Source organism: Melospiza melodia, unplaced genomic scaffold, assembly GCF_035770615.1.
Source record: "Melospiza melodia melodia isolate bMelMel2 unplaced genomic scaffold, bMelMel2.pri scaffold_171, whole genome shotgun sequence".
NCBI classification, from domain to species: domain Eukaryota; kingdom Metazoa; phylum Chordata; class Aves; order Passeriformes; family Passerellidae; genus Melospiza; species Melospiza melodia.
In genome coordinates this window covers 148,804-175,292 of record NW_026948519.1, presented here as the reverse complement: position 1 = coordinate 175,292, position 26,489 = coordinate 148,804, and the positions used below count along the sequence as shown (strand labels likewise).

General features: G+C 39.1%; 1 protein-coding gene across 1 annotated transcript in view; it reads left to right on the top strand.

Moving 5' to 3' along the window:
- Positions 1-26,489, top strand: part of LOC134433281 (sucrase-isomaltase, intestinal-like) — a 117,334-nt gene that overhangs the window by 26,282 nt on the left and 64,563 nt on the right. Inside the window, 9 exon segments of the mRNA XM_063182153.1 lie at positions 1,170-1,287; positions 6,929-7,312; positions 8,280-8,531; positions 8,603-8,787; positions 10,432-10,481; positions 11,132-11,248; positions 14,203-14,357; positions 20,911-20,995; positions 26,133-26,189. Coding sequence (XP_063038223.1) covers positions 1,170-1,287; positions 6,929-7,312; positions 8,280-8,531; positions 8,603-8,787; positions 10,432-10,481; positions 11,132-11,248; positions 14,203-14,357; positions 20,911-20,995; positions 26,133-26,189 — 1,403 coding nt within the window.

The window sequence follows — 26,489 nt, the reverse complement described above, 5'->3', positions numbered from 1 at the left end:
TTTGTTTTATTTTATTTATTTTAATATTAATTTTACTTTATTTCATATTCTTTTTTTATTTCTATGTTCATTTTTATTCATTTTTATATTGCTTTTACTTTTGTTAATTTTATTTTTTTTTATTTTCATTATTAAGTTTTTAATATTAAATTTTATGTTTGTTTATTTTATTTCTGTACTATTTTACTTTTTTAGTTTTTTCAGTTTTTATTTCATTTTTATTTTACTTTTACTTTTATTTTAATTTCTATTTTAATTGTTTATTTTCTCTTTTATTTTCATATTTATTTTATTTGCATTCTTTTATCTTTAATTTCCATTTTTATTCTTATTTCATTTCCATTTTTACTTCAATTTTAATTTTCATTTAAATCATTTAGGAAGTGCCATAATTAAATATTAGGCTAATTATTTAATTATTAATTAATTCGGGAAATTAATTAAATAATGGCATGATAATTAGTAATTGGATTATTAATTAATTAGTTAATTAGTTCATTAATTCCCCCTGTCCCCCAAGCCATGAGGGGGGGAACACAATGCAGAATATCCAATTATCAATTGTCTGATTAGTCAATTAAATAATCAAAGAATTAATTAATTTATTAGATAACAATTAATAAATGCTGGGCTCATTAAGTAATTACTAATTAGCTGATTAATCACCCCCAGCCTTGGCTGACCGGCCATTCCACAGTACAGAATATCCAATGATATATTGGCTAATTAATGAATTAAATGATTTCATTATTAAATAATTCTTTAGGTAATGATTAATCAATTGTTAGTTCATTAATTAATAACTAAATAGCTGATTAATCAGTAATTAATAATTATATAATGAATCAGTTGTGGAATGGCTGACTGGCCATTTCACAATACAGAATATCCAATTGCCTATTGACTAAAGTATTAATTAAATAATTAAATAAGTAATTAATTCAGTAATAATTAATGATTTTTTGGCTCATTAATTCATTAATGACTAATTAGCTGATTAATCGCCCCCCCAGGCGTGGCTGGCCGGCCGTTCCACAACCCAAAATATCCAATTCCCGTCGGCTAATTAATCGATTAATTAAACACAGGATGCATTAATCCATAAGACAATGAATAATGAATTATTAGCTGATTAATTAATGACTAATTAGCTCATTAATCACCCCCAGCGGGGTCAGCCCGGCCGCTGTTCCGGCGCTCGCTCTGCCCGGACGCCGCCCACGCCTGGGGGCGCCACTACGACGTCCACAACTTCTATGGGCAGAACATGGCCAGGGACACGTATGGGTGAGTGACCACTGACCAACTGACCACTGAGTGACCAATGAGTGACCATAGTGACCACTGAGTGACCACTGAGTGACCAACTGACCACTGAGTGACCACTGAGTGACCACTGACCACTGAGTGACCACTGAGTGACCACTGAGTGACCATAGTGACCATAGTGACCACTGAGTGACCACTACGACGTCCACAACGTCTATGGGCAGAACATGGCCAGGGACACCCAGGGGTGAGTGACCAATGAGTGACCACTGAGTGACCACTGAGTGACCACTGAGTGACCATAGTGACCACAGTGACCACTGAGTGACCACTACGACGTCCACAACATCTATGGGCAGAACATGGCCAGGGACACCCACGGGTGAGTGACCAACTGACCACTGAGTGACCACTGAGTGACCATAGTGACCACTGACCAACTGACCACTGAGTGACCACTGAGTGACCATAGTGACCACTGACCAACTGACCACTGAGTGACCACTGAGTGACCATAGTGACCACTGACCAACTGACCACTGAGTGACCAATGAGTGACCAATGAGTGACCACTGAGTGACCATAGTGACCACAGTGACCACTGAGTGACCACTGACCACTGAGTGACCACTACGACATCCACAACATCTATGGGCAGAACATGGCCAGGGACACGTATGGGTGAGTGACCACTGACCAACTGACCACTGAGTGACCACTGAGTGACCACTGAGTGACCAACTGACCAGTGAGTGACCACTGAGTGACCATAGTGACCACTGAGTGACCACTGAGTGACCACTGACCACTGAGTGACCACTGAGTGACCACTGAGTGACCATAGTGACCACTGAGTGACCACTGAGTGACCACTGAGTGACCATAGTGACCACAGTGACCACTGAGTGACCACTGAGTGACCATAGTGACCACAGTGACCACTGACCACTGAGTGACCACTACGACGTCCACAACATCTATGGGCAGAACATGGCCAGGGACACCCAGGGGTGAGTGACCAACTGACCACTGAGTGACCACTGAGTGACCATAGTGACCACTGGCCAACTGACCACTGAGTGACCACTGACCACTGAGTGACCATAGTGACCATAGTGACCACTGAGTGACCACTACAACGTCCACAACATCTATGGGCAGAACATGGCCAGGGACACCCACGGGTGAGTGACCAATGAGTGACCAACTGACCACTGAGTGACCACTGAGTGACCACTGAGTGACCACTGAGTGACCACTGACCACTGAGTGACCACAGTGACCACTGAGTGACCACTACGACGTCCACAACATCTATGGGCAGAACATGGCCAGGGACACCCACGGGTGAGTGACCACTGACCACTGAGTGACCACTGAGTGACCACTGAGTGACCACTGAGTGACCATAGTGACCACAGTGACCACTGAGTGACCACTGAGTGACCACTGACCACTGAGTGACCACTGACCACTGAGTGACCACTGAGTGACCACTGAGTGACCATAGTGACCACAGTGACCACTGAGTGACCATAGTGACCATAGTGACCACAGTGACCACTGAGTGACCACTACGACGTCCACAACTTCTATGGGCAGAACATGGCCAGGGACACGTATGGGTGAGTGACCAACTGACCAACTGACCACTGAGTGACCACTGAGTGACCACTGAGTGACCACTGAGCACTGAGTGACCATAGTGACCACAGTGACCACTGAGTGACCACTACGACGTCCACAACATCTATGGGCAGAGCATGGCCAGGGACACGTATGGGTGAGTGACCAACTGACCAACTGACCAACTGACCACTGAGTGACCAATGAGTGACCACTGAGTGACCACTGAGTGACCATAGTGACCACTGACCACTGAGTGACCACTGAGTGACCACTGAGTGACCACTGAGTGACCATAGTGACCATAGTGACCACAGTGACCACTGAGTGACCACTACGATGTTCACAACATCTATGGGCAGAACATGGCCAGGGACACCCACGGGTGAGTGACCACTGACCAACTGACCACTGAGTGACCAATGAGTGACCACTGAGTGACCACTGACCACTGAGTGACCATAGTGACCACAGTGACCACTGAGTGACCACTACGACGTTCACAACATCTATGGGCAGAACATGGCCAGGGACACCCACGGGTGAGTGACCAACTGACCACTGAGTGACCATAGTGACCACTGAGTGACCACTGAGTGACCACTGACCAACTGACCACTGAGTGACCATAGTGACCACTGAGTGACCACTGAGTGACCACTGAGTGACCACTGACCACTGAGTGACCATAGTGACCATAGTGACCACAGTGACCACTGAGTGACCACTACGACGTCCACAACATCTATGGGCAGAACATGGCCAGGGACACCCAGGGGTGACTGACCAACTGACCAACTGACCAACTGACCACTGAGTGACCACTGAGTGACCATAGTGACCACTGACCAACTGACCACTGAGTGACCACTGAGTGACCACTGAGTGACCACTGACCACTGAGTGACCATAGTGACCATAGTGACCAACTGACCACTGAGTGAGCAATGAGTGACCACTGAGTGACCATAGTGACCACTGACCACTGAGTGAGCCATGAGTGACCACTGAGTGACCGTAGTGACCACTGACCACTGAGTGACCAACTGACCACTGACCACTGAGTGACCACTGAGTGACCACTGAGTTACCACTGACCACTGAGAGTGACCACTGACCACTGAGAGTGACCACTGAGTGACCACAGTGACCACTGAGTGACCACTACAACATCCACAACCTGCACGGGCAGGCGATGGCGAGAGCCACATACAGGGGAGTGACCACTGAGTGACCACGGAGTGACCACTGACCACTGACCGTGACCACTGCGTGACTAATATTTTAAAGTTTATTTTTATTTATATATATATATATATATAAATAAATGTAGATATATTGATTTCATTATAAGTCATATTAATTCTTTTATATATATTACTTCTCTAATACATTTATCTGTATTTCTATTTCTATATACATTTTCTATATACATATGTATATGAATTATATACCTTATCTATATAATATATAATATCTAATAAGTAACATGTAACATAATAAATACAATATATAATATATAATATATAATATATAATATATAATATATAATATATAATATATAATATATAATATATAATACATAATACATAATACATAATATATAACATATATGTAATATGTAATATATGTAATATATGTAATATATGAATATATATAATATTTATAATATATATAATATATATTATATAGTGTATTTATTTCATTTTATTAATTGTATATATTACTAATAATTTCTATATAATATATAATATATGATATAATAATATACGATAATATATTATATATATAACATAATATAATATATAATATATAATATATAATATATAATATACAATATACAATATACAATATATAATCTATAATAATATAATATATAATATATAATACGTAATATATAAATTGTAATATATAATATATAATGTGTAATATATAATATATAAAGTATAATATATTATGTATCATATACAATTAATAATATACAATACATAATATACAATATAAAACATAATATAATATAATATAATATAATATAATATAATATAATATAATATAATATAATATAATATAATATAATATAATATAATATTTATATACTTATGTTTTATATTTTATATTTAATCCCAAGTGCCCTGCAGCGATTTCCCCCTGGCAGCGCCCCCTGCTGGTTTCCAGCTCCACCTTTGCCGGCTCCGGGCGCTTTGGGGGCTGGATCTATATGCATAACTATATTTATATTTATATAATTATATTTATTTTAAAATTTATATATATTTATTTGAATTTTTATATTTATTTTATATTTTATATTTAATCCCCAGTGCCCTGCAGTGCATTTCCCCCTCCCAGCGCCCCCTGCTGGTGTCCAGCTCCACCATATGCATAACTATATTTATATTTATGTTTATACAATTATATATTTATTTTAGTATTTATATAATTATTGTAATTTTTGTATTTATTTTATATTTTATATTTCATTCCCAGTGCCCTGCAGCGCATTTCCCCCTCCCAGCGCCCCCTGCTGGTTTCCAGCTCCACCTCTGCGGGCTGCAGGCGCTTTGGGGGGCTGGATCTATATACATAACTATATTTATATTTGTATTTATATTTATATAATTATATTTATTTTAATTTTTATATTTATTTTATATTTTATATTTATTCCCCAGTGCCCTGCAGCGCATTTCCCCCTCCCAGCGGCCCCTGCTGGTGTCCAGCTCCCCCTCTGCCGGCTGCGGGCGCTTTGGGGGGCTGGATCTATATACATAACTATATTTATATTTGTATTTATATTTATATAATTATACTTATTTTAATATTTATATATTTATTTTAGTTTTTATATTTATTTTATATTTTATATTTATTCCCCAGTGCCCTGCAGCGCATTTCCCCCTCCCAGCGCCCCCTGCTGGTGTCCAGCTCCACCATATGCATAACTATATTTATATTTATGTTTAAATAATTATATATTTATTTTAGTATTTATATAATTATTGTAATTTTTGTATTTATTTTATATTTTATATTTCATTCCCAGTGCCCTGCAGCGCATTTCCCCCTGGCAGCGCCCCCTGCTGGTTTCCAGCTCCACCTCTGCCGGCTGCGGGCGCTTTGGGGGGCTGGATCTATATACATAACTATATTTATATTTGTATTTATATTTATATAATTATATTTATTTTAATATTTATATATTTATTTTAGTTTTCATATTTATTTTATATTTTATATTTATTCCCCAGTGCCCTGCAGCGCATTTCCCCCTCCCAGCGGCCCCTGCTGGTGTCCAGCTCCACCTTTGCCGGCTCCGGGCGCTTTGGGGGGCTGGATCTATATACATAACTATATTTATATTTCTATTTATATTTATATAATTATTTTAATATTTATATATTTATTTTATATTTATTTTATATTTTATATTTCATCCCCAGTGCCCTGCAGAGCATTTCCCCCTCCCAGCGCCCCCTGCTGGTGTCCAGCTCCACCTCTGCCGGCTGCGGGCGCTTTGGGGGGCTGGATCTATATACATAACTATATTTATATTTCTATTTATATGATTATATTTATTTTAATATTTATATATTTATTTTAGTTTTTATATTTATTTTATATTTTATATTTATTCCCCAGTGCCCTGCAGCGCATTTCCCCCTCCCAGCGGCCCCTGCTGGTGTCCAGCTCCACCTCTGCCGGCTGCGGGCGCTTTGGGGGGCTGGATCTATATACATAACTATATTTATATTTCTATTTATATTTATATAATTATATTTATTTTAATTTTTATATTTATTTTATATTTTATATTTATTTTATATTTTATATTTATTCCCCAGTGCCCTGCAGAGCATTTCCCCCTCCCAGCGCCCCCTGCTGGTGTCCAGCTCCACCTCTGCCGGCTGCGGGCGCTTTGGGGGGCTGTATCTATATATATAACTATATTTATATTTCTATTTATATATTTATTTTAATTTTTATATTTATTTTATATTTTATATTTATTTTATATTTTATATTTATTCCCCAGTGCCCTGCAGCGCATTTCCCCCTCCCAGCGGCCCCTGCTGGTTTCCAGCTCCACCTTTGCCGGCTCCGGGCGCTTTGGGGGGCGCTGGGGCGGGGCCGGCGCCGCTTCCTGGCAGCGGCTGCGCGAGGCCATCCCCGAGCTGCTGTGGATGGGCATGGTCGGCATCCCCTACGTGAGTTTGGGCTGGAAAAGGGAGAAAATGGGGAAAAACGGGGCAAAAAACCGCAGGAAAATCAGGGTTAGGGTGGCGGAGAAACGAGAGGGAAAATGGCGGAAAAATGGCGGAAAATGGCAGAAAAATGGCGGAAAAATGGGAATTAAAGAGGGGAATCTTTGGGGGTCGTGCCCGAGCTGCTGTGGATGGGGATGGTGGGGATCCCCTACGTGAGTTTGGGGTGAAAAGGGGCAAAAATGGGAAAAAACGGGGCAAAAAATGCAGGAAAATCGGGGTTAGGGTGGCGGAGAAACGAGAGGGAAAATGGCAGAAAAATGGCAGAAAAATGGCTGAAAAATGAGATCTAAAGAGGGGAATCTTTGGGGGTCGTGCCCGAGCTGCTGTGGATGGGCATGGTCGGGATCCCCTACGTGAGTTTGGGGTGGAAAAGGGAGAAAATGGGAAAAAACGGGGCAAAAAACCGCAGGAAAATCAGGGTTAGGGTGGCGGAGAAACGAGAGGGAAAATGGCGGAAAAATGGCGGAAAATGGCTGAAAAATGGCGGAAAAATGGGAATTAAAGGGGAGAATTTTTGGGGGTTGTGCCCGAGCTGCTGTGGATGGGCATGGTCGGGATCCCCTACGTGAGTTTGGGGGGAAAAAGGGCAAAAATGGGAAAAAATTATGCAAAAAACCGCAGGAAAATCGGGGTTAGGGTGGAGGAGAAACGAGAGGGAAAATGGCGGAAAAATGGCAGAAAAATGGCTGAAAAATGGCAGAAAAATGGGAATTAAAGGGGAGAATTTTTGGGGGTTGTGCCCGAGCTGCTGTGGATGGGCATGGTCGGGATCCCCTACGTGACTTTGGGGTGAAAAAAGACGAAAATGGGAAAAAATGCGGCAAAAAATGCAGGAAAATCGGGGTTAGGGTGGCGGAAAAACGAGAGGGAAAATGGCGGAAAAATGGCGGAAAAATGGGAATTAAAGGGGAGAATCTTTGGGGGTTGTGCCCGAGCTGCTGTGGATGGGGATGGTCGGGATCCCCTACGTGAGTTTGGGCTGGAAAAGGGAGAAAATGGGGAAAAACGGGGCAAAAAACCGCAGGAAAATCGGGGTTAGGGTGGCGGAGAAACGAGAGGGAAAATGGCAGAAAAATGGCGGAAAATGGCTGAAAAATGGCGGAAAAATGGGAATTAAAGGGGGGAATCTTTGGGGCTCGTGCCCGAGCTGCTGTGGATGGGCATGGTCGGGATCCCCTACGTGAGTTTGGGCTGGAAAAGGGAGAAAATGGGAAAAAACGGGGCAAAAAACCGCAGGAAAATCGGGGTTAGGGTGGCGGAAAAACGAGAGGGAAAATGGCGGAAAAATGGCGGAAAAATGGGAATTAAAGGGGAGAATCTTTGGGGGTCGTGCCCGAGCTGCTGTGGATGGGGATGGTCGGGATCCGCTACGTGAGTTTGGGGGAAAAAAGGGCGAAAAAGGGAAAAAATTATGCAAAAAAAAGCAGGAAAATTTGGGTTAGGGTGGCGGAGAAACGAGAGGGAAAATGGCGGAAAATGGCGGAAAAATGGGAATTAAAGGGGGGAATCTTTGGGGGTTGTGCCCGAGCTGCTGTGGATGGGGATGGTCGGGATCCCCTACGGGAGTTTGGGCTGGAAAAGGGAGAAAATGGGAAAAAACGGGGCAAAAAACCGCAGGAAAATCGGGGTTAGGGTGGCGGAAAAACGAGAGGGAAAATGGCGGAAAAATGGCGGAAAAATGGGAATTAAAGGGGGGAATCTTTGGGGGTCGTGCCCGAGCTGCTGTGGATGGGGATGGTCGGGATCCCCTACGTGAGTTTGGGGGGAAAAAAAGGGCGAAAAAGGGAAAAAATTATGCAAAAAAAAGCAGGAAAATTGGGGTTAGGGTGGCGGAGAAATGAGCGGGAAAATGGCGGAAAAATGTTGGAAAAATGGCGGAAAAATGGGAATTAAAAGGGGGAAATTTTTTAAATGTCAATTTCCATTCCAAGTTTCAATTCTCTTTATCTTTTAATTATAATTACAATTAAAAATTTATTTGTTTCGTTTTAGATTTTTTTTTTCCTTTGAATTTTAGCTGAAATTTAATTTTAATGAATCAATTTAATTAAAATGAATGATGTTAACGAATTGCAGGCGGGCGGGTCGATCTGCGGGGGTTGTGCCCGGAGCAGCTTTGCCAATTTTCATTAATTAATTTAATTAAAATGAATTATTTTAACGAATTCCAGTCAGGCGGTGCCCAGAGCAGCTTTGCCAATTTTAATGAATTAGTTGAATTAAAATGAATTATTTTAATGAATAAAATGAATTATTTTAACGAATTGCAGTCGGTTCATGAGTTAATTTAATTAAATTAATTAGTTCAATTAATTTCAGTCGGGCAGGTCGATCTGAGGGGGTTTGGGCGGTGTCCGGAGCAGCTTTGCCAATTTTAATGAATTAATTGAATTAAAATGAATTATTTTAACGAATTGCAGTCGGTTAATGAATTAATTGAATTAAAATGAATTATTTTAACGAATTGCAGTCGGGTAATGAATTAATTTAATTAAAATGCATTATTTTAATAATTTTCAGTCGGTTAATGAATTAATTGAATTAAATGAATTATTTGAATTAATTGCAGTCAGGTGCGTCAATCTGCAGGGGCCGGGGCAGCTGCCCGGAGCAGCTTTGCCAATTTTAATGAATTAATTGAATTAAAATGAATTATTTTAATGAATTGCAGTCGGTTAATGAATTAATTTAATTTAATTAATTGTTTTAATTAATTATTTTACTGGATTTCAGTCGGGTTCGTCGATCTGCGGGGGTCTGGGGCAGTGCCCGGAGGAGCTTTGGCAATTTTAATGAATAAATTGAATTTTAATGAATTTTTTTAATGAATGAATTGGTTAAAATGCATTATTTTCATGAATTTAAATGAATTATTTAATGAATAAATTTAATTTTAATTAATTATTTTACTGGATTTCAGTCGGGTTCATTGATCTGCGAGGGTCTGGGTCGGTGCCCGGAGCAGCTTTGGCAATTTTAATGAATGAATTGAAATAAAGTGGATTATTTTAATGAATTAATTGAATTAAAATGAATTAATTTAATGAATTAGTTAATTAAATTAATTATTTTACTGGATTTCAGTCGGGTTCATCGATCTGCGGGGATTTGGGCCGCTGCCCGGAGGAGCTTTGCCAATTTTAATGAATGAATTGAATTTTAATGAATTTTTTTAATGAATGAATTGATTAAAATGGATTATTTTCATGAATTTAAATGAATTATTTAATGAATAAATTTAATTTTAATTAATTATTTTAATGAATTCCAGTCGGGTTCATCGATCTGCGGGGGTCTGGGCCGCTGCCCGGAGGAGCTTTGGCAATTTTAATGAATGAATTGAAATAAAATGGATTATTTTAATGAATTAATTGAATTCAAATGAATTAATTTAATGAATTAGTTAATTAAATTAATTATTTTACTGGATTTCAGTCGGGTTCATCGATCTGCGGGGGTCTGGGCCGTGCCCGGAGGACCTTTGCCAATTTTAATGAATGAATTGAATTTTAATGAATTTTTTTAATGAATGAATTGATTAAAATGGATTATTTTCATGAATTTAAATGAATTATTTAATGAATAAATTTAATTTTAATTAATTATTTTAATGAATTCCAGTCGGGTTCATTGATCTGCGGGGGTTTGGGGCGCTGCCCGGAGGAGCTTTGCCAATTTTAATGAATGAATTGAATTTTAATGAATTACTTCAATGAATGAATTGGTTAAAATGCATTATTTTCATGAATTTAAATGAATTATTTAATGAATAAATTTAATTTTAGTTAATTATTTTACTGGATTTCAGTCGGATTCATCGATCTGCGGGGGTTTGGGCGGTGCCCGGAGCAGCTTTGCCAATTTTAATGAATGAATTGAATTAAAATGGATTATTTTAATGAATGAATTGAATTCAAATGAATTAATTTAATGAATTAGTTAATTAAATTAATTATTTTACTGGATTTCAGTCGGGTTCATCGATCTGCGGGGGTCTGGGCCGCTGCCCGGAGGAGCTTTGCCGCCGCTGGCACCAACTCGGGGCCTTTTTCCCCCTGGCGCGGAACCACAACGAGGAGCCCGGAACGGTGAGAAAATCCAAAATGTTCTCCGTTCCTAAAATTCTGAATTTTGACATTTCTACAAAATCTAAAATTTCAAAATTCCTCTGTTTTTAACTTTCGAAAATACAAATATTCTCCATTTCTACAATTCTGAATTTTGACACTTTTACAAAATCTAAAATTTCAAAATTCCTCTATTTTTAAGTTTCGAAAATACAACTGTTCTCCATTTCTAAAATTCTAAATTTTGACATTTTTACAAAATCTAAAATTTCAGAATTCCTGTATTTTTAACTTTCAAAAATACAAATATTCTCCATTTTTAAAATTCTGAATTTTGACATTTTTACAACATGTAAAATTTCAGAATTCCTCTATTTTTAAGTTTCGAAAATACAAATATTCTCCATTTTTAAAATTCTGAATTTTGACATTTTTACAACATGTAAAATTTCAGAATTCCTGTATTTTTAAGTTTCGAAAATACAAATATTCTCCATTTTTAAAATTCTGAATTTTGACATTTTTACAACATCTAAAATTTCAAAATTTCTCTATTTTTAACTTTCAAAAATACAAATATTCTCCGTTCCTAAAATTCTGAATTTTGACATTTTTACAAAATCTAAAATTTCAAAATTTCTCTATTTTTAAGTTTCAAAAATACAAATATTCTCCATTTCTACAATTCTGAATTTTGACATTTTTACAAAATCTAAAATTTCAAAATTCCTCTATTTTTAAGTTTCGAAAATACAAATATTCTCCATTTCTAAAATTCTAAGTTTTGAAAATTTTAAAAAATTTAAAATTTCATAATGTCTGCATTTTTAAATTTTTAAAATTCTGATTTTTGAATTCTTTAAAAAATCTAAAAATTCAAAGTTTCTGTGTGTTTAGATTTTGAAATTCCAAACAGTCTCCATTTCTAAAATTCAAAATTTTGACATTTTTACAAAATCTAAAGTTTCAAAATTCCTCTATTTTTAACTTTCGAAAATACAAATATTCTCCATTCCTAAAATTCTAAGTGTTGACATTTTTAAAAAATCTAAAATTTCAAAATGTCTGCATTTTTAAATTTTTAAAATTCTGATTTTTGAATTCTTTAAAAAATCTAAAAATTCAAAGTTTCTGTGTGTTTAGATTTTGAAATTCCAAACAGTCTCCATTTCTAACAATTCAAAATTTTGACACTTTTACAAAATCTAAAATTTCAAAATTCCTGTATTTTTAACTTTCAAAAATACAAATATTCTCCATTCCTAAAATTCTAAATTTTGACATTTTTAAAAAATCTAAAATTTCAAAATGTCTGTATTTTTAAATTTTTAAAATCTGAATTTTGAATTCTTTAAGAAATCTAAAAATTCAAAGTTTCTGTGTTTTCAGATTTTGAAATTCCAAACAGTCTCCATTCCTAAAATTCTGAATTTTGACATTTCTACAAAATCTAAAGTTTCAAAATTCCTCTATTTTTAACTTTCGAAAATACAAATATTCTCCATTCCTAAAATTCTAAATTTTGACATTTTAAAAAATACTAGAATTGAAAAATGTCTGTATTTTTAAATTTTTAAAATCTGAATTATGAATCCTTTAAGAAATCTAAAAATTCAGAATTTTTGTGTTTTTAGATTTTGAAATTCCAAACAGTCTCCATTCCTAAAATTCTGAATTTTGACATTTCTACAAAATCTAAAGTTTCAAAATTCCTCTATTTTTAACTTTCAAAAATACAAATATTCTCCATTCCTAAAATTCTAAATTTTGACATTTTTAAAAAATCTAAAATTTCAAAATGTCTGCATTTTTAAATTTTTAAAATTCTGATTTTTGAATTCTTTAAAAAATCTAAAAATTCAAAGTTTCTGTGTTTTCAGATTTTGAAATTCCAAACAGTCTCCATTCCTAAAATTCAAAATTTTGACATTTTTACAAAATCTAAAGTTTCAGAATTCCTGTATTTTTAAGTTTCGAAAATACAACTGTTCTCCATTTCTAAAATTCTAAATTTTGATATTTTTAAAAAATCTAAAATTTGAAAATGTCTGTATTTTTAAATTTTTAAAATTCTGATTATTGAATTCTTTAAAAAACCTAAAATTTCAAAATTCCTGTATTTTTAAATTTCGAAAGCACAAATATTCCTGAATTTCAAGAATCGCTAACACTCTAAACGCCCTAAAATTCTAAATGTCCTAAAATTCTAAATTTCTAAATTTCAAAAATTCTAAAATTAAAAATTTCTGAAATTCTAAAATTCTGCATTGCCAAATTCCTATAAATTCAAATTTTCAAATATTCTAAATTCTATATTTAAAAAAATTCAGAATGAAAATTAAATTAATTAAAACGAGATGGAGTATAATTAAATTAGTTTAAAATAATTGGAACGAAAAATCCAATTACAATTAGGTCAGTTAAAATCAAATTAATTTAAATGAAATATAATTCAAAATCTATTAAAGTGAAATAAAATAAAGTAAAATTAAATTAAGTTCAATTAAATTAAATTAAATTAAATTAAATTAAAATTTAATTTAAATGAAATATAATTCAAATTCTATTAAAGTGACAGAAAATAACATTAAATTAAATTAAGTTAAATTTGAAATTAAATTTAATTAAAATAAATGAAGTTTAAACTTAATTAAAATAACATAAAATAAAATATAAGATAAAATAAAGTAAATTATATTAGATTAGATTACGTTAAAATAAAATATAATAAAGTGAAATTTAATTAAGTTAAATTAAATTAAAATTTAAATTTAGTTACATTAAATTAACTTAATTTAAATTTAAATTTAAATTTAATGAAAATAAAATTCAAAAAAATTAAATTAAATTACATTAAATTAAATTACATTAAGTTAACTTAAATTAAAATTAAATACAAATTCAATTAAAATTAAAATAAAATTCAATTAAAATTCAGTTAATTAACATTATCTAATCACCTTTCCCCGTGCCAGGCGCAGGACCCGGCGGCGTTCGGTGCCCGCTCGGCGCTGCTGAACTCGACGCGGGCACAGCTGGGCACCCGCTACCGCCTGCTGCCGCACCTCTACACGCTGCTGTACCGGGCACACACCCGCGGGCACAGCGTGGCACGGGCACTGCCCGTCGAGTGCGTACCCGGGGGAACGTGGGCACACACCTGGGCACACCTGGGCACACACCTGGGCACACACCTGGGCACACACCTGGGCACAGTTGGACACACCTGGGCACACACCTGGGCACACACCTGGGCATAGCTGGGCACACACCTGGGCACACACCTGGGCACACTCCTGTACACGCTGCTGTACCGGGCACACAGCGACGGGCACAGCGTGGCACGGACACTGCCCGTCGACTGCGTACCCGGGGGAACATGGGCACACCTGGGCACACACCTGGGCACACCTGGGCACACGGCACAGCTGGGCACACACCTGGGCACACACCTGGGCACAGCTGGGCACACCTGGGCACACACCTGTACATGCTGCTGTACTGGGCACACACCCACGGGCACAGCGTGGCACGGGCACTGCCCGTCGAGTGCGTACCCGGGGGAACGTGGGCACACCTGGGCACACACCTGGGCACACCTGGGCACACACCTGGGCACACACCTGGGCACACTCCTGTACACGCTGCTGTACCGGGCACACACCCGCGGGCACAGCGTGGCACGGGCACTGCCCGTCGAGTGCGTACCCGGGGGAACATGGGCACACACCTGGGCACACACCTGTACACGCTGCTGTACCGGGCACACACCCGCGGGCACAGCGTGGCACGGGCACTGCCCGTCGAGTGCGTACCTGGGCACAGCTGGGCACACCTGGGCACACACCTGGGCACACACCTGGGCACACACCTGGGCACACTCCTGTACACGCTGCTGTACCGGGCACACACCCACGGGCACAGCGTGGCACGGGCACTGCCCGTCGAGTGCGTACCCGGGGGAACATGGGCACACACCTGGGCACAGCTGGGCACACACCTGGGCACACACCTGGGCACACACCTGTACACGCTGCTGTACCGGGCACACGCCCGCGGGCACCTGGACCTGGATCTTTGCTTGGTCCTGACCTTGGCTTGGGTCCTGACCTTGGCCTTGATTTGGGTCCTGACCTTGACTTGGTTTTGATCTTGGGCTTGATTGGACCTTCAGCTTGACTTGGACCTCGGTCTTGACCTGGACTTGGATCTTGACTTGATCTTCATCTTGACTTGATCTTCATCTTCATCTTCATCTTGACTTGATCTTGATCTTGACTTGGACCTTGATCGTGACTTTGAGCTCGATCTCAGTCCTGACCTTGACTTGGACGTTGACCCTTCGACCTTGACTTGGACCTTGAGCTTGACTTGGATCCGGATCTTGAGTTGGATCCGCATCTTGAGTTGGACCTCGATCTTGACTTGGTCTTGGTCTTGATCTTGGCTTGGGCCTTGACCTTGGCCTTGATTTGGGTCCTGACCTTGACTTGGTCTTGATCTGGATCTTGACTTGGACCTCCAGCTTGACTTGGACCTTGGTCTTGACCTGGACTTGGATCTTGACTTCATCTTCATCTTGACTTGATCTTCATCTTCATCTTCATCTTGACTTGATCTTAATCTTGACTTCATCTTCATCTTGACTTGATCTTCATCTTCATCTTGACTTCATCTTCATCTTGACTTGGACCTTGATCGTGACTTTGAGCTCGATCTCGGTCCTGACCTTGACTTGGACCTTGAGCTTGACTTGGATCCGGATCTTGAGTTGGACCTCGATCTTGACTTGGTCTTGGTCTTGGTTTAGATCTTGATCTTGGCTTGGGCCTTGACCTTGGCCTTGACTTGGACCTTCAGCTTGACTTGACCTTGATCTTGGTTTAGATCTTGACCTTGGCCTTGATTTGGGTCCTGACCGTGACTTGGTCTCGATCTTGGGCTTGACTTGGACCTCCAGCTTGACTTGGACCTCGGTCTTGACCTGGACTTGGATCTTGACTTCATCTTCATCTTGACTTCATCTTCATCTTCATCTTCATCTTCATCTTCATCTTGACTTGATCTTCATCTTGACTTGGACCTTGATCGCGACTTTGAGCTCGGTCTCGGTCCTGACCTTGACTTGGACCTTGACCCTTCGACCTTGACTTGGACCTTGAGCTTGACTTGGATCCGGATCTTGAGTTGGATCCGCATCTTGAGTTGGACCTCGATCTTGACTTGGTCTTGGTCTTGATCTTGGCTTGGGTCCTGACCTTGGCCTTGATTTGGGTCCTGACCTTGACTTGATCTTGGGCTTGATTGGACCTTCAGCTTGACTTGGACCTCAGTCTTGACCTGGACTTGGATCTTGACTTCATCTTCATCTTGACTTCATCTTCATCTTCATCTTGACTTGATCTTCATCTTCACTTGGATCTTGATCGTGACTTTGAGCTCGGTCTCGGTGCTGACCTTGACTTGGACCTTGACCCTTCAACCTTGACTTGGACCTTGAGCTTGACTTGGACCTTGAGCTTGACTTGGATCCAGATCTTGAGTTGGACCTCGATCTTGACTTGGTCTTGGTCTTGATCTTGGCTTGGGCCTTGACCTTGGCCTTGATTTGGGTCCTGACCTTGACTTGGTTTTGATCTTGGGCTTGATTGGACCTTCAGCTTGACTTGGACCTCGGTCTTGACCTGGACTTGGATCTTGACTTGATCTTCATCTTGACTTCATCTTCATCTTCATCTTGACTTCATCTTCATCTTGACTTGATCTTCATCTTCATCTTGACTTGATCTTCATCTTCACTTGGACCTTGATCGCGACTTTGAGCTCGGTCTCGGTCCTGACCTTGACTTGGACCTTGACCCTTCGACCTTGACTTGGACCTTGAGCTTGACTTGGATCCAGATCTTGAGTTGGACCTCGATCTTGACTTGGTCTTGGTCTTGATCTTGACTTGGGCCTTGACCTTGGCCTTGATTTGGGTCCTGACCTTGACTTGGTTTTGATCTTGGGCTTGATTGGACCTTCAGCTTGACTTGGACCTCGGTCTTGACCTGGACTTGGATCTTGACTTCATCTTCATCTTGACTTGATCTTCATCTTCATCTTCATCTTCATCTTCATCTTCATCTTCATCTTCATCTTCATCTTGACTTGATCTTCATCTTGACTTGATCTTCATCTTCACTTGGATCTTGATCGTGACTTTGAGCTCGATCTCGGTCCTGACCTTGACTTGGTCTTGATCTTGGGCTTGACTTGGACCTTCAGCTTGACTTGGACCTTGGTCTTGACCTGGACTTGGATCTTGACTTCATCTTCATCTTGACTTCATCTTCATCTTCATCTTCATCTTCATCTTCATCTTCATCTTGACTTCATCTTCATCTTCATCTTGACTTGATCTTCACTTGGATCTTGATCGCGACTTTGAGCTCGGTCTCGGTCCTGACCTTGACTTGGACCTTGACCCTTCGACCTTGACTTGGACCTTGAGCTTGACTTGGACCTTGACTTGGATCCGGATCTTGAGTTGGACCTCGATCTTGACTTGGTCTTGGTCTTGATCTTGGCTTGGGCCTTGACCTTGGCCTTGATTTGGGTCCTGACCTTGACTTGGTCTTGATCTGGATCTTGACTTGGACCTTCAGCTTGACTTGGACCTCGGTCTTGACCTGGACTTGGATCTTGACTTCATCTTGATCTTGACTTCATCTTCATCTTCATCTTGACTTGATCTTCATCTTCATCTTCATCTTCATCTTCATCTTGACTTGATCTTCATCTTCATCTTCATCTTCATCTTCATCTTGACTTCATCTTCATCTTGACTTGATCTTGATCTTCACTTGGACCTTGATCGTGACTTTGAGCTCGATCTTGGTCCTGACCTTGACTTGGACCTTGACCCTTCGACCTTGACTTGGACCTTGAGCTTGACTTGGATCCGGATCTTGAGTTGGACCTCGATCTTGACTTGGTCTTGGTCTTGATCTTGGCTTGGGCCTTGACCTTGGCCTTGATTTGGGTCCTGACCTTGACTTGGTCTTGATCTGGATCTTGACTTGGACCTTCAGCTTGACTTGGACCTTGGTCTTGACCTGGACTTGGATCTTGACTTCATCTTGATCTTGACTTCATCTTCATCTTCATCTTGACTTGATCTTGATCTCGATCTTGATCTTGACTTGATCTTGATCTTGATTTGATCTTCAGTTGATCTTGATCTTGATCTTCATCTTGATCTTGACTGGATCTTGAGTTGATCTTGATCTTGATCTTGACTTGATCTTGAGTTGATCATGATCTTGATCTTGATTTTTACTTGATCTTGGTCTTGGTCTTGGTCTTGATCTTGATCTTGACTTGGACCTTCAGCTTGACTTGGACCTTGGTCTTGACCTGCACTTGGATCTTGACTTGATCTTGATCTTGACTTCATCTTCATCTTCATCTTCATCTTCATCTTGACTTGATCTTGATCTTGACTGAAGTCTTCACTTGGACCTTGGTCGTGACTTTAAACTTGTTCTCGGTCCTGACCTTGACTTGGACCTTGACCCTGGGACCTTGGCTTGGACCTTGAGCTTGACTTGGACCTTGACTTGGATCCGGATCTTGAGTTGGACCTCGATCTTGACTTGGTCTTGGTCTTGGTTTAGATCTTGATCTTGGCTTGGGTCTTGGCCTTGGTCTTGACTTGGACCTTCAGCTTGACTTGGACCTTGATCTTGGTTTAGATCTTGACCTTGGCCTTGGCTTGGGTCCTGACCTTGACTTGGTCTTGATCTTGATCTTGATTGGACCTTCAGCTTGACTTGGACCTTGGTCTTGACCTGGACTTGGATCTTGACTTGATCTTGGTCTTGACTTCATCTTCATCTTCATCTTGACTTGATCTTGATCTCGATCTTGATCTTGACTTGATCTTGATCTTGATTTGATCTTCAGTTGATCTTGATCTTCATCTTCATCTTGATCTTGACTTGATCTTGAGTTGATCTCGATCTCGATCTTGATCTTGATCTTGACTTGATCATGATCTTGATCTTGATTTTTACTTGATCTTGGTCTTGGTCTTGATCTTGATCTTGATCTTGACTTGGACCTTCAGCTTGACTTGGACCTTGGTCTTGACCTGGACTTGGATCTTGACTTGATCTTGATCTCGATCTTGATCTTGATTTGATCTTCAGTTGATCTTGATCTTGATCTTGATCTTGATCTTGACTGGATCTTGAGTTGATCTCGATCTCGATCTCGATCTTGATCTTGATCTTGATCTTGATCTTGACTTGATCATGATCTTGATCTTGATTTTTACTTGATCTTGGTCTTGGTCTTGGTCTTGATCTTGATCTTGACTTGGACCTTCAGCTTGACTTGGACCTTGGTCTTGACCTGCACTTGGATCTTGACTTGATCTTGATCTCGATCTTGATCTTGATTTGATCTTCAGTTGATCTTGATCTTGATCTTGATCTTGATCTTGACTGGATCTTGAGTTGATCTCGATCTCGATCTTGATCTTGATCTTGATCTTGACTTGATCATGATCTTGATCTTGATTTTTACTTGATCTTGGTCTTGGTCTTCATCTTGACTTGATCTTGATCTTGACTTGGATCTTGAGTTGATCTTGATCTTGATCTTTACTTGATCTTGGTCTTGGTCTTTACTTGGTCTTGGTCTTGATCTTGATCTTGATCTTGACTTGATCTTGATCTTGAGTTGATCTTGATTCTTGATCTTGACTGGATCTTCATCTTGACTTGATCTTGACCTGATCTTGATCTTGACTTGGATCTTGATCTTGACCTTGAGTTGATCTTGACTTGGATCTCGACTGGATCTTGAGTTGATCTTGATCTTTACTTGACCTTGACCTTGACTTGATCTTGATCTTGATCTTGACTGGATCTTGAGTTGATCATGATCTTAATCTTGATCTTGATCTTTACTTGATCTTGGTCTTGGTCTTGGTCTTGATTTTGATCTTGACTTGATCTTGTCTTGATCTTGATCTTGAGTTGATCTTGAGTTGATTTTGAGTTGATCTTGATCTTGATCTTGACTGGATCTTGACTTGACCTTGATCTTGACTTGATCTTGATCTTCATTTGATCTTGATCTTGATCTTGATCTTGACCTGATCTTGATCTTGACTTGGATCTTGATCTTGATCTTGAGTTGATCTTGATCTTGATCTTGACTTGATCTTGATCTTGACTTGATCTTGATCTTGACTTGATCTTGATCTTGATCTTGACTGGATCTTGAGTTGATCTTGGTCTTGACTTGATCTTGATCTTGATCTTGACTTGAGTTGATCTTGTTCTTGAGTTGATCTTGATCTTCATTTGATCTTGATCTTGATCTTGACTTGATCTTGACCAGATCTTGATCTTGACTTGGATCTTGATCTTGACTTGATCTTGATCTTGATCTTGGTCTTCATCTTCATCTTCATCTTCATCTTGATCTCGGTCCTGACCTTGGCTTGGATCCTGATCTTGGTCTTGGCCTGGACCTTCAGCTTGACCTGGACCTTGACCCTTCAGCCTTGGCTTGGACCTTGAGCTTGACTTGGCTTTGATGTGGAAGCCTCCACCCCCCGCGTTGTCCCTGATTACGCTGATTAATTTTAATTAACGAGCCAATTAACGCGTTAATGGCCGGTTCCGCAGGTTCTACGCCGAGGAGGCGGCGTGGGACGTGGAGGCGCAGTTCCTGTGGGGGGCGGCGCTGCTGATCACGCCCGTGCTGGAACCCGTGAGATGTTCCTCCAGAGCCTTCCTCATCCTCATCCTCACCATCCTCATCATCCTCATCTTCATCTTCTTCATCTTCGTCTTCCTCATCCTCATCATCCTCATCTTCTTCATCTTCTTCATCTTCATCTTCATCCTCATCATCCTCATCATCCTCATCTTCTTCATCTTCCTCTTCATCTTCATCCTCATCATCCTCATCATCTTCGTCTTCTTCATCTTCGTCTTCTTCATCTTCATCCTCATCATCCTCATCATCTTCATCATCTCCAACTTCTGCATCTTTGTCTTCTTCATCATCTTCATCTTCATCCTCATCATCTTCGTCTTATCTTCATCTTCATCTTCAGCTTCTTCTTCATCTTCATCTTCGTCCTCATTATCTTCATCTTCATCTTCGTCTTCAGCTTCTTCATCTTCATCTTCATCGTCTTCTGTGTCTTCTTCTTCAATTTTTTCTCTTTGTCTTTTCAATGTCTTTGTCTTCTTCTGATTGTTCTTCTTCTCCTCTTCATCTTCATCTTCATCTTCATCTTCATCTTCATCTTCATCTTCATCTCCATCTTCATCTCCATCTTCATCTTCATCTTCATCTTACTCATCTTCATCTTCATCTTCATCTTCATCTTCATCCTCCTCATCTTGATCTTCTGCATCTTCTTCATTTTTGTTTTCATCTCCTTCTTCTTCTCCTCCTCCTCTTCATCTTCATCTTCCTCACCTTCCTCTTCTTGATCTTCATCTTCATCTTCATCATCTTCATTTTTCTCTTCATCTTCCTCTTGCTCTTTTTCCTTTTCATGGTCATCTTCATCTTCATCTTCGTCTCCATTGTCGTCTTCATCTTCCTCTTCCTCTTTTTCTTTTTCACGGTCTTCTTCATCTTCATCTTCATCGTCTTCCTCTCCTTCATCTTCATCATTTTCGTCTCCATCTTCATCTCCTTCTTTTTCTGCCACCTCTTTTCTTTCTCTTTCATCTTCATCTTCATCTTCATCTTCATCTTCGTCTTCGTCTTCATCTTCATCTTCCTCATCTTCTTCATCTTCCTCATTTTGATCTTCTGCATCTTCTTCTTCATTATTGTTTTCATCTTCTTCTTCTCCTCCTCTTCTTCATCTTCATCTTTCTTCATCTTCATCTTCATCTTCCCCATCTTCATCTTCATCTTCATCTTCATCTTCATCTTCATCTTCATCTTCATCTTCTTCATCTTCATCTTCCTCATCTTGATCTTCTGCATCTTCTTCATTTTTGTTTTCATCTCCTTCTTCTTCTCCTCTTCTTCTTCTTCTTCTTCATCTTCATCTTCATCTTCCTCCTCTTCATCTTCGTCTTCATCTTCATCTTCTTCATCTTCATCTTCATCTTCCTCAATGTCCGTCTTCTTCGCTTTCTTCCTCTCCTTCATCGTCACCTTCCTGATCTTCGTCTTCATCATCTTTTTCATTTTTGTTTTCATCCTCGTCTTCGTCTTCATCTTCATCTTCTTCATCATCCTGATCTTCTTCATCCTCTTTGTCTTCCTCCTTTTCTTCTTCTTGTCATCTTTGTCTTCTTCATCTTCATCTTCATCTTCATCTTTGTCTTCTTCTTCATCATCCCTGCCTTCCTCTCCTTCATCTTCATCATTTCCATCTTCATCTTCCTCTTCTTCTCTTTTTCTTTCATTGTCTTCTTTGTGTTCCTCATCATCTTCATCTTCCTCACCTTCCTCTTCTTTTCCTTCATCTTCATCTTCATCTTCATCTTCATCTTCATCTTCATCTTCATCTTCATCTTCATCTTCATCTTCATCTTCATCTTCATCTCCATCTCCATCTTCATCTTCATCTTCATCTTCATCTTCATCCTCCTCATCTTGATCTTCTGCATCTTCTTCATTTTTGTTTTCATCGTCTTCTCCTCCTCCTCCTCCTCTTCATCTTCATCTTCCTCACCTTCCTCTTCTTGATCTTCATCTTCATCTTCATCTTTATCTTCATTATTCTCTTCATCTTCCTCTTGCTCTTTTTCCTTTTCATGGTCATCTTCATCTTCATCTTCGTCTCCATTGTCGTCTTCATCTTCCTCTTCCTCTTTTTCTTTTTCACGGTCTTCTTCATCTTCATCTTCATCGTCTTCCTCTCCTTCATCTTCATCATTTTCGTCTCCATCTTCATCTCCTTCTTTTTCTTCCACCTCTTTTCTTTCTCTTTCATCTTCATCTTCATCTTCATCTTCGTCTTCGTCTCCATCTTCATCTTCCTCATCTTCTTCATCTTCCTCATTTTGATCTTCTGCATCTTCTTCTTCATTATTGTTTTCATCTTCTTCTTCTCCTCCTCTTCTTCATCTTCATCTTTCTTCATCTTCATCTTCATCTTCATCTTCATCTTCCCCATCTTCATCTTACTCATCTTCATCTTTATCTTCATCTTCATCCTCCTCATCTTGATCTTCTGCATCTTCTTCATTTTTGTTTTCATCTCCTTCTTCTTCTCCTCTTCATCTTCATCTTCATCTTCATCTTCCTCACCTTCCTCTTCTTGATCTTCATCTTCATCTTCATCTTCATTTTCATCTTCGTCTTCATCTTCATCTTCCCCATCTTCATCCTCCTCATCTTGATCTTCTGCATCTTCTTCATTTTTTGTTTTCATCTTTTTCTTCTCCTCCTCTTCATCTTCTTCATCTCCATCTCCATCTTCATCTTCATCTTCATCTTCATCTTCATCTTCATCTTCATCTTCCCCATCTTCATCTTACTCATCTTCATCTTTATCTTCATCTTCATCCTCCTCATCTTGATCTTCTGCATCTTCTTCATTTTTGTTTTCATCTTCTCCTCCTCCTCCTCCTCTTCATCTTCATCTTCCTCACCTTCCTCTTCTTGATCTTCATCTTCATCTTCATCATCTTCATTATTCTCTTCATCTTCCTCTTGCTCTTTTTCCTTTTCATGGTCATCTTCATCTTCATCTTCATCTTCGTCTCCATTGTCGTCTTCATCTTCCTCTTCCTCTTTTTCTTTTTCATGGTCTTCTTCATCTTCATCTTCATCGTCTTCCTCTCCTTCATCTTCATCATTTTCGTCTCCATCTTCATCTCCTTCTTTTTCTGCCACCTCTTTTCTTTCTCTTTCATCTTCATCTTCATCTTCGTCTTCGTCTTCATCTTCATCTTCCTCATCTTCTTCATCTTCCTCATTTTGATCTTCTGCATCTTCTTCTTCATTATTGTTTTCATCTTCTTCTTCTCCTCCTCTTCTTCATCTTCATCTTTCTTCATCTTCATCTTCATCTTCATCTTCATCTTCATCTTCATCTTCATCTTCATCTTCATCTTCATCTTCATCTTCTTCATCTTCCTCATCTTGATCTTCTGCATCTTCTTCATTTTTGTTTTCATCTTTTTCTTCTCCTCCTCTTCATCTTCATCTTCTTCATCTTCATCTTCATCCTCCTCATCTTGATCTTCTGCATCTTCTTCATTTTTGTTTTCATCGTCTCCTCCTCCTCCTCTTCATCTTCATCTTCCTCACCTTCCTCTTCTTGATCTTCATCTTCATCTTCATCTCCATCTTCATTTTCATCTTCGTCTTCATCTTCATCTTCATCATCTTCATCTTCATCTTCCCCATCTTCATCCTCCTCATCTTGATCTTCTGCATCTTCTTCCTTTTTTGTTTTCATCCTTTTCTTCTCCTCCTCTTCATCATCTTCATCTTCATCTTCATCTTCTTCTCCATCTTCATCTCCATCTTCATCTTCATCTTCATCTTCATCTCCATCTTCATCTTTCTCCATCTTCATCTCCATCTCCATCTTCATCTTCATCTTCATCTTCATCTTCATCTCCATCTTCATCTTCATCTTTCTCCATCTTCATCTTCATCTTCATCTTCATCTTCATCTTCATCTCCATCTTCATCTTCATCTTCATCTTCATCTCCATCTTCATCTTCATCTTTCTCCATCTTCATCTTACTCATCTTCATCTTTATCTTCATCTTCATCCTCCTCATCTTGATCTTCTGCATCTTCTTCATTTTTTGTTTTCATCTTTTTCTTCTCCTCCTCTTCATCTTCTTCATCTTCATCTCCATCTCCATCTCCATCTTCATCTTCATCTTCATCTTCATCTTCATCTTCCTCATCTTCATCTTCATCCTCCTCATCTTGATCTTCTGCATCTTCTTCATTTTTGTTTTCATCGTCTCCTCCTCCTCCTCTTCATCTTCATCTTCCTCACCTTCCTCTTCTTGATCTTCATCTTCATCTTCATCTTCATCTTCATCTTCATCTTCATCTTCATCTCCATCTTCATCTTCATTTTCATCTTCGTCTTCATCTTCATCTTCATCATCTTCATCTTCATCATCTTCATCTTCATCTTCCCCATCTTCATCCTCCTCATCTTGATCTTCTGCATCTTCTTCATTTTTGTTTTCATCTTTTTCTTCTCCTCCTCTTCATCTTCTTCATCTTCATCTTCATCTTCTTCTCCATCTCCATCTCCATCTTCATCTTCATCTTCATCTTCCCCATCTTCATCTTACTCATCTTCATCTTTATCTTCATCTTCATCCTCCTCATCTTGATCTTCTGCATCTTCTTCATTTTTGTTTTCATCTTTTTCTTCTCCTCCTCCTCTTCATCTTCATCTTCCTCACCTTCCTCTTCTTCATCTTCATCTTCATCTTCATCTTCATTTTCATCTTTGTCTTCATCTTCATCTTCATCATCTTCACCTTCATCTTCATCTTCATCTTCCCCATCTTCATCCTCCTCATCTTGATCTTCTGCATCTTCTTCCTTTTTTGTTTTCATCTTTTTCTTCTCCTCCTCTTCATCTTCTTCATCTTCATCTTCATCTTCTTCTTCATCTTTCTCCATCTTCATCTTCATCTTCATCTTCATCTTCCCCATCTTCATCTTACTCATCTTCATCTTTATCTTCATCTTCATCCTCCTCATCTTGATCTTCTGCATCTTCTTCCTTTTTGTTTTCATCTTTTTCTTCTCCTCCTCTTCATCTTCTTCATCTTCATCTCCATCTTCATCTTCCTCACCTTCCTCTTCTTGATCTTCATCTTCATCTTCATCTCCATCTCCATCATCTTCCTCCTCCTCCTCATGCTTGCGTGTCCCCCGCAGGGCGTGGACGTGATCCGGGCCTACATCCCCGACGCCGTCTGGTACGAGTTCCACTCGGTGAGTGACCATTAGTGCTCATTAATTCATTAATTAATAGGTGATTAATTATCATTGTTATTAATTAATAATTAATGTAATAATTATTATCATTATTAATGAAATCATTATTAAATTACAATTATTGTCATCCCCGACGCCGTCTGGTACGAGTTCCACTCGGTGAGTGACCATTAGTGCTCATTAATTCATTAATAGGTGATTGATTATTATTGTTATTAATTAACAATTAATGTAATAATTATTATCATTATTAATGAAATCATTATTAAATTACAATGATTGTCATCCCCGATGCCA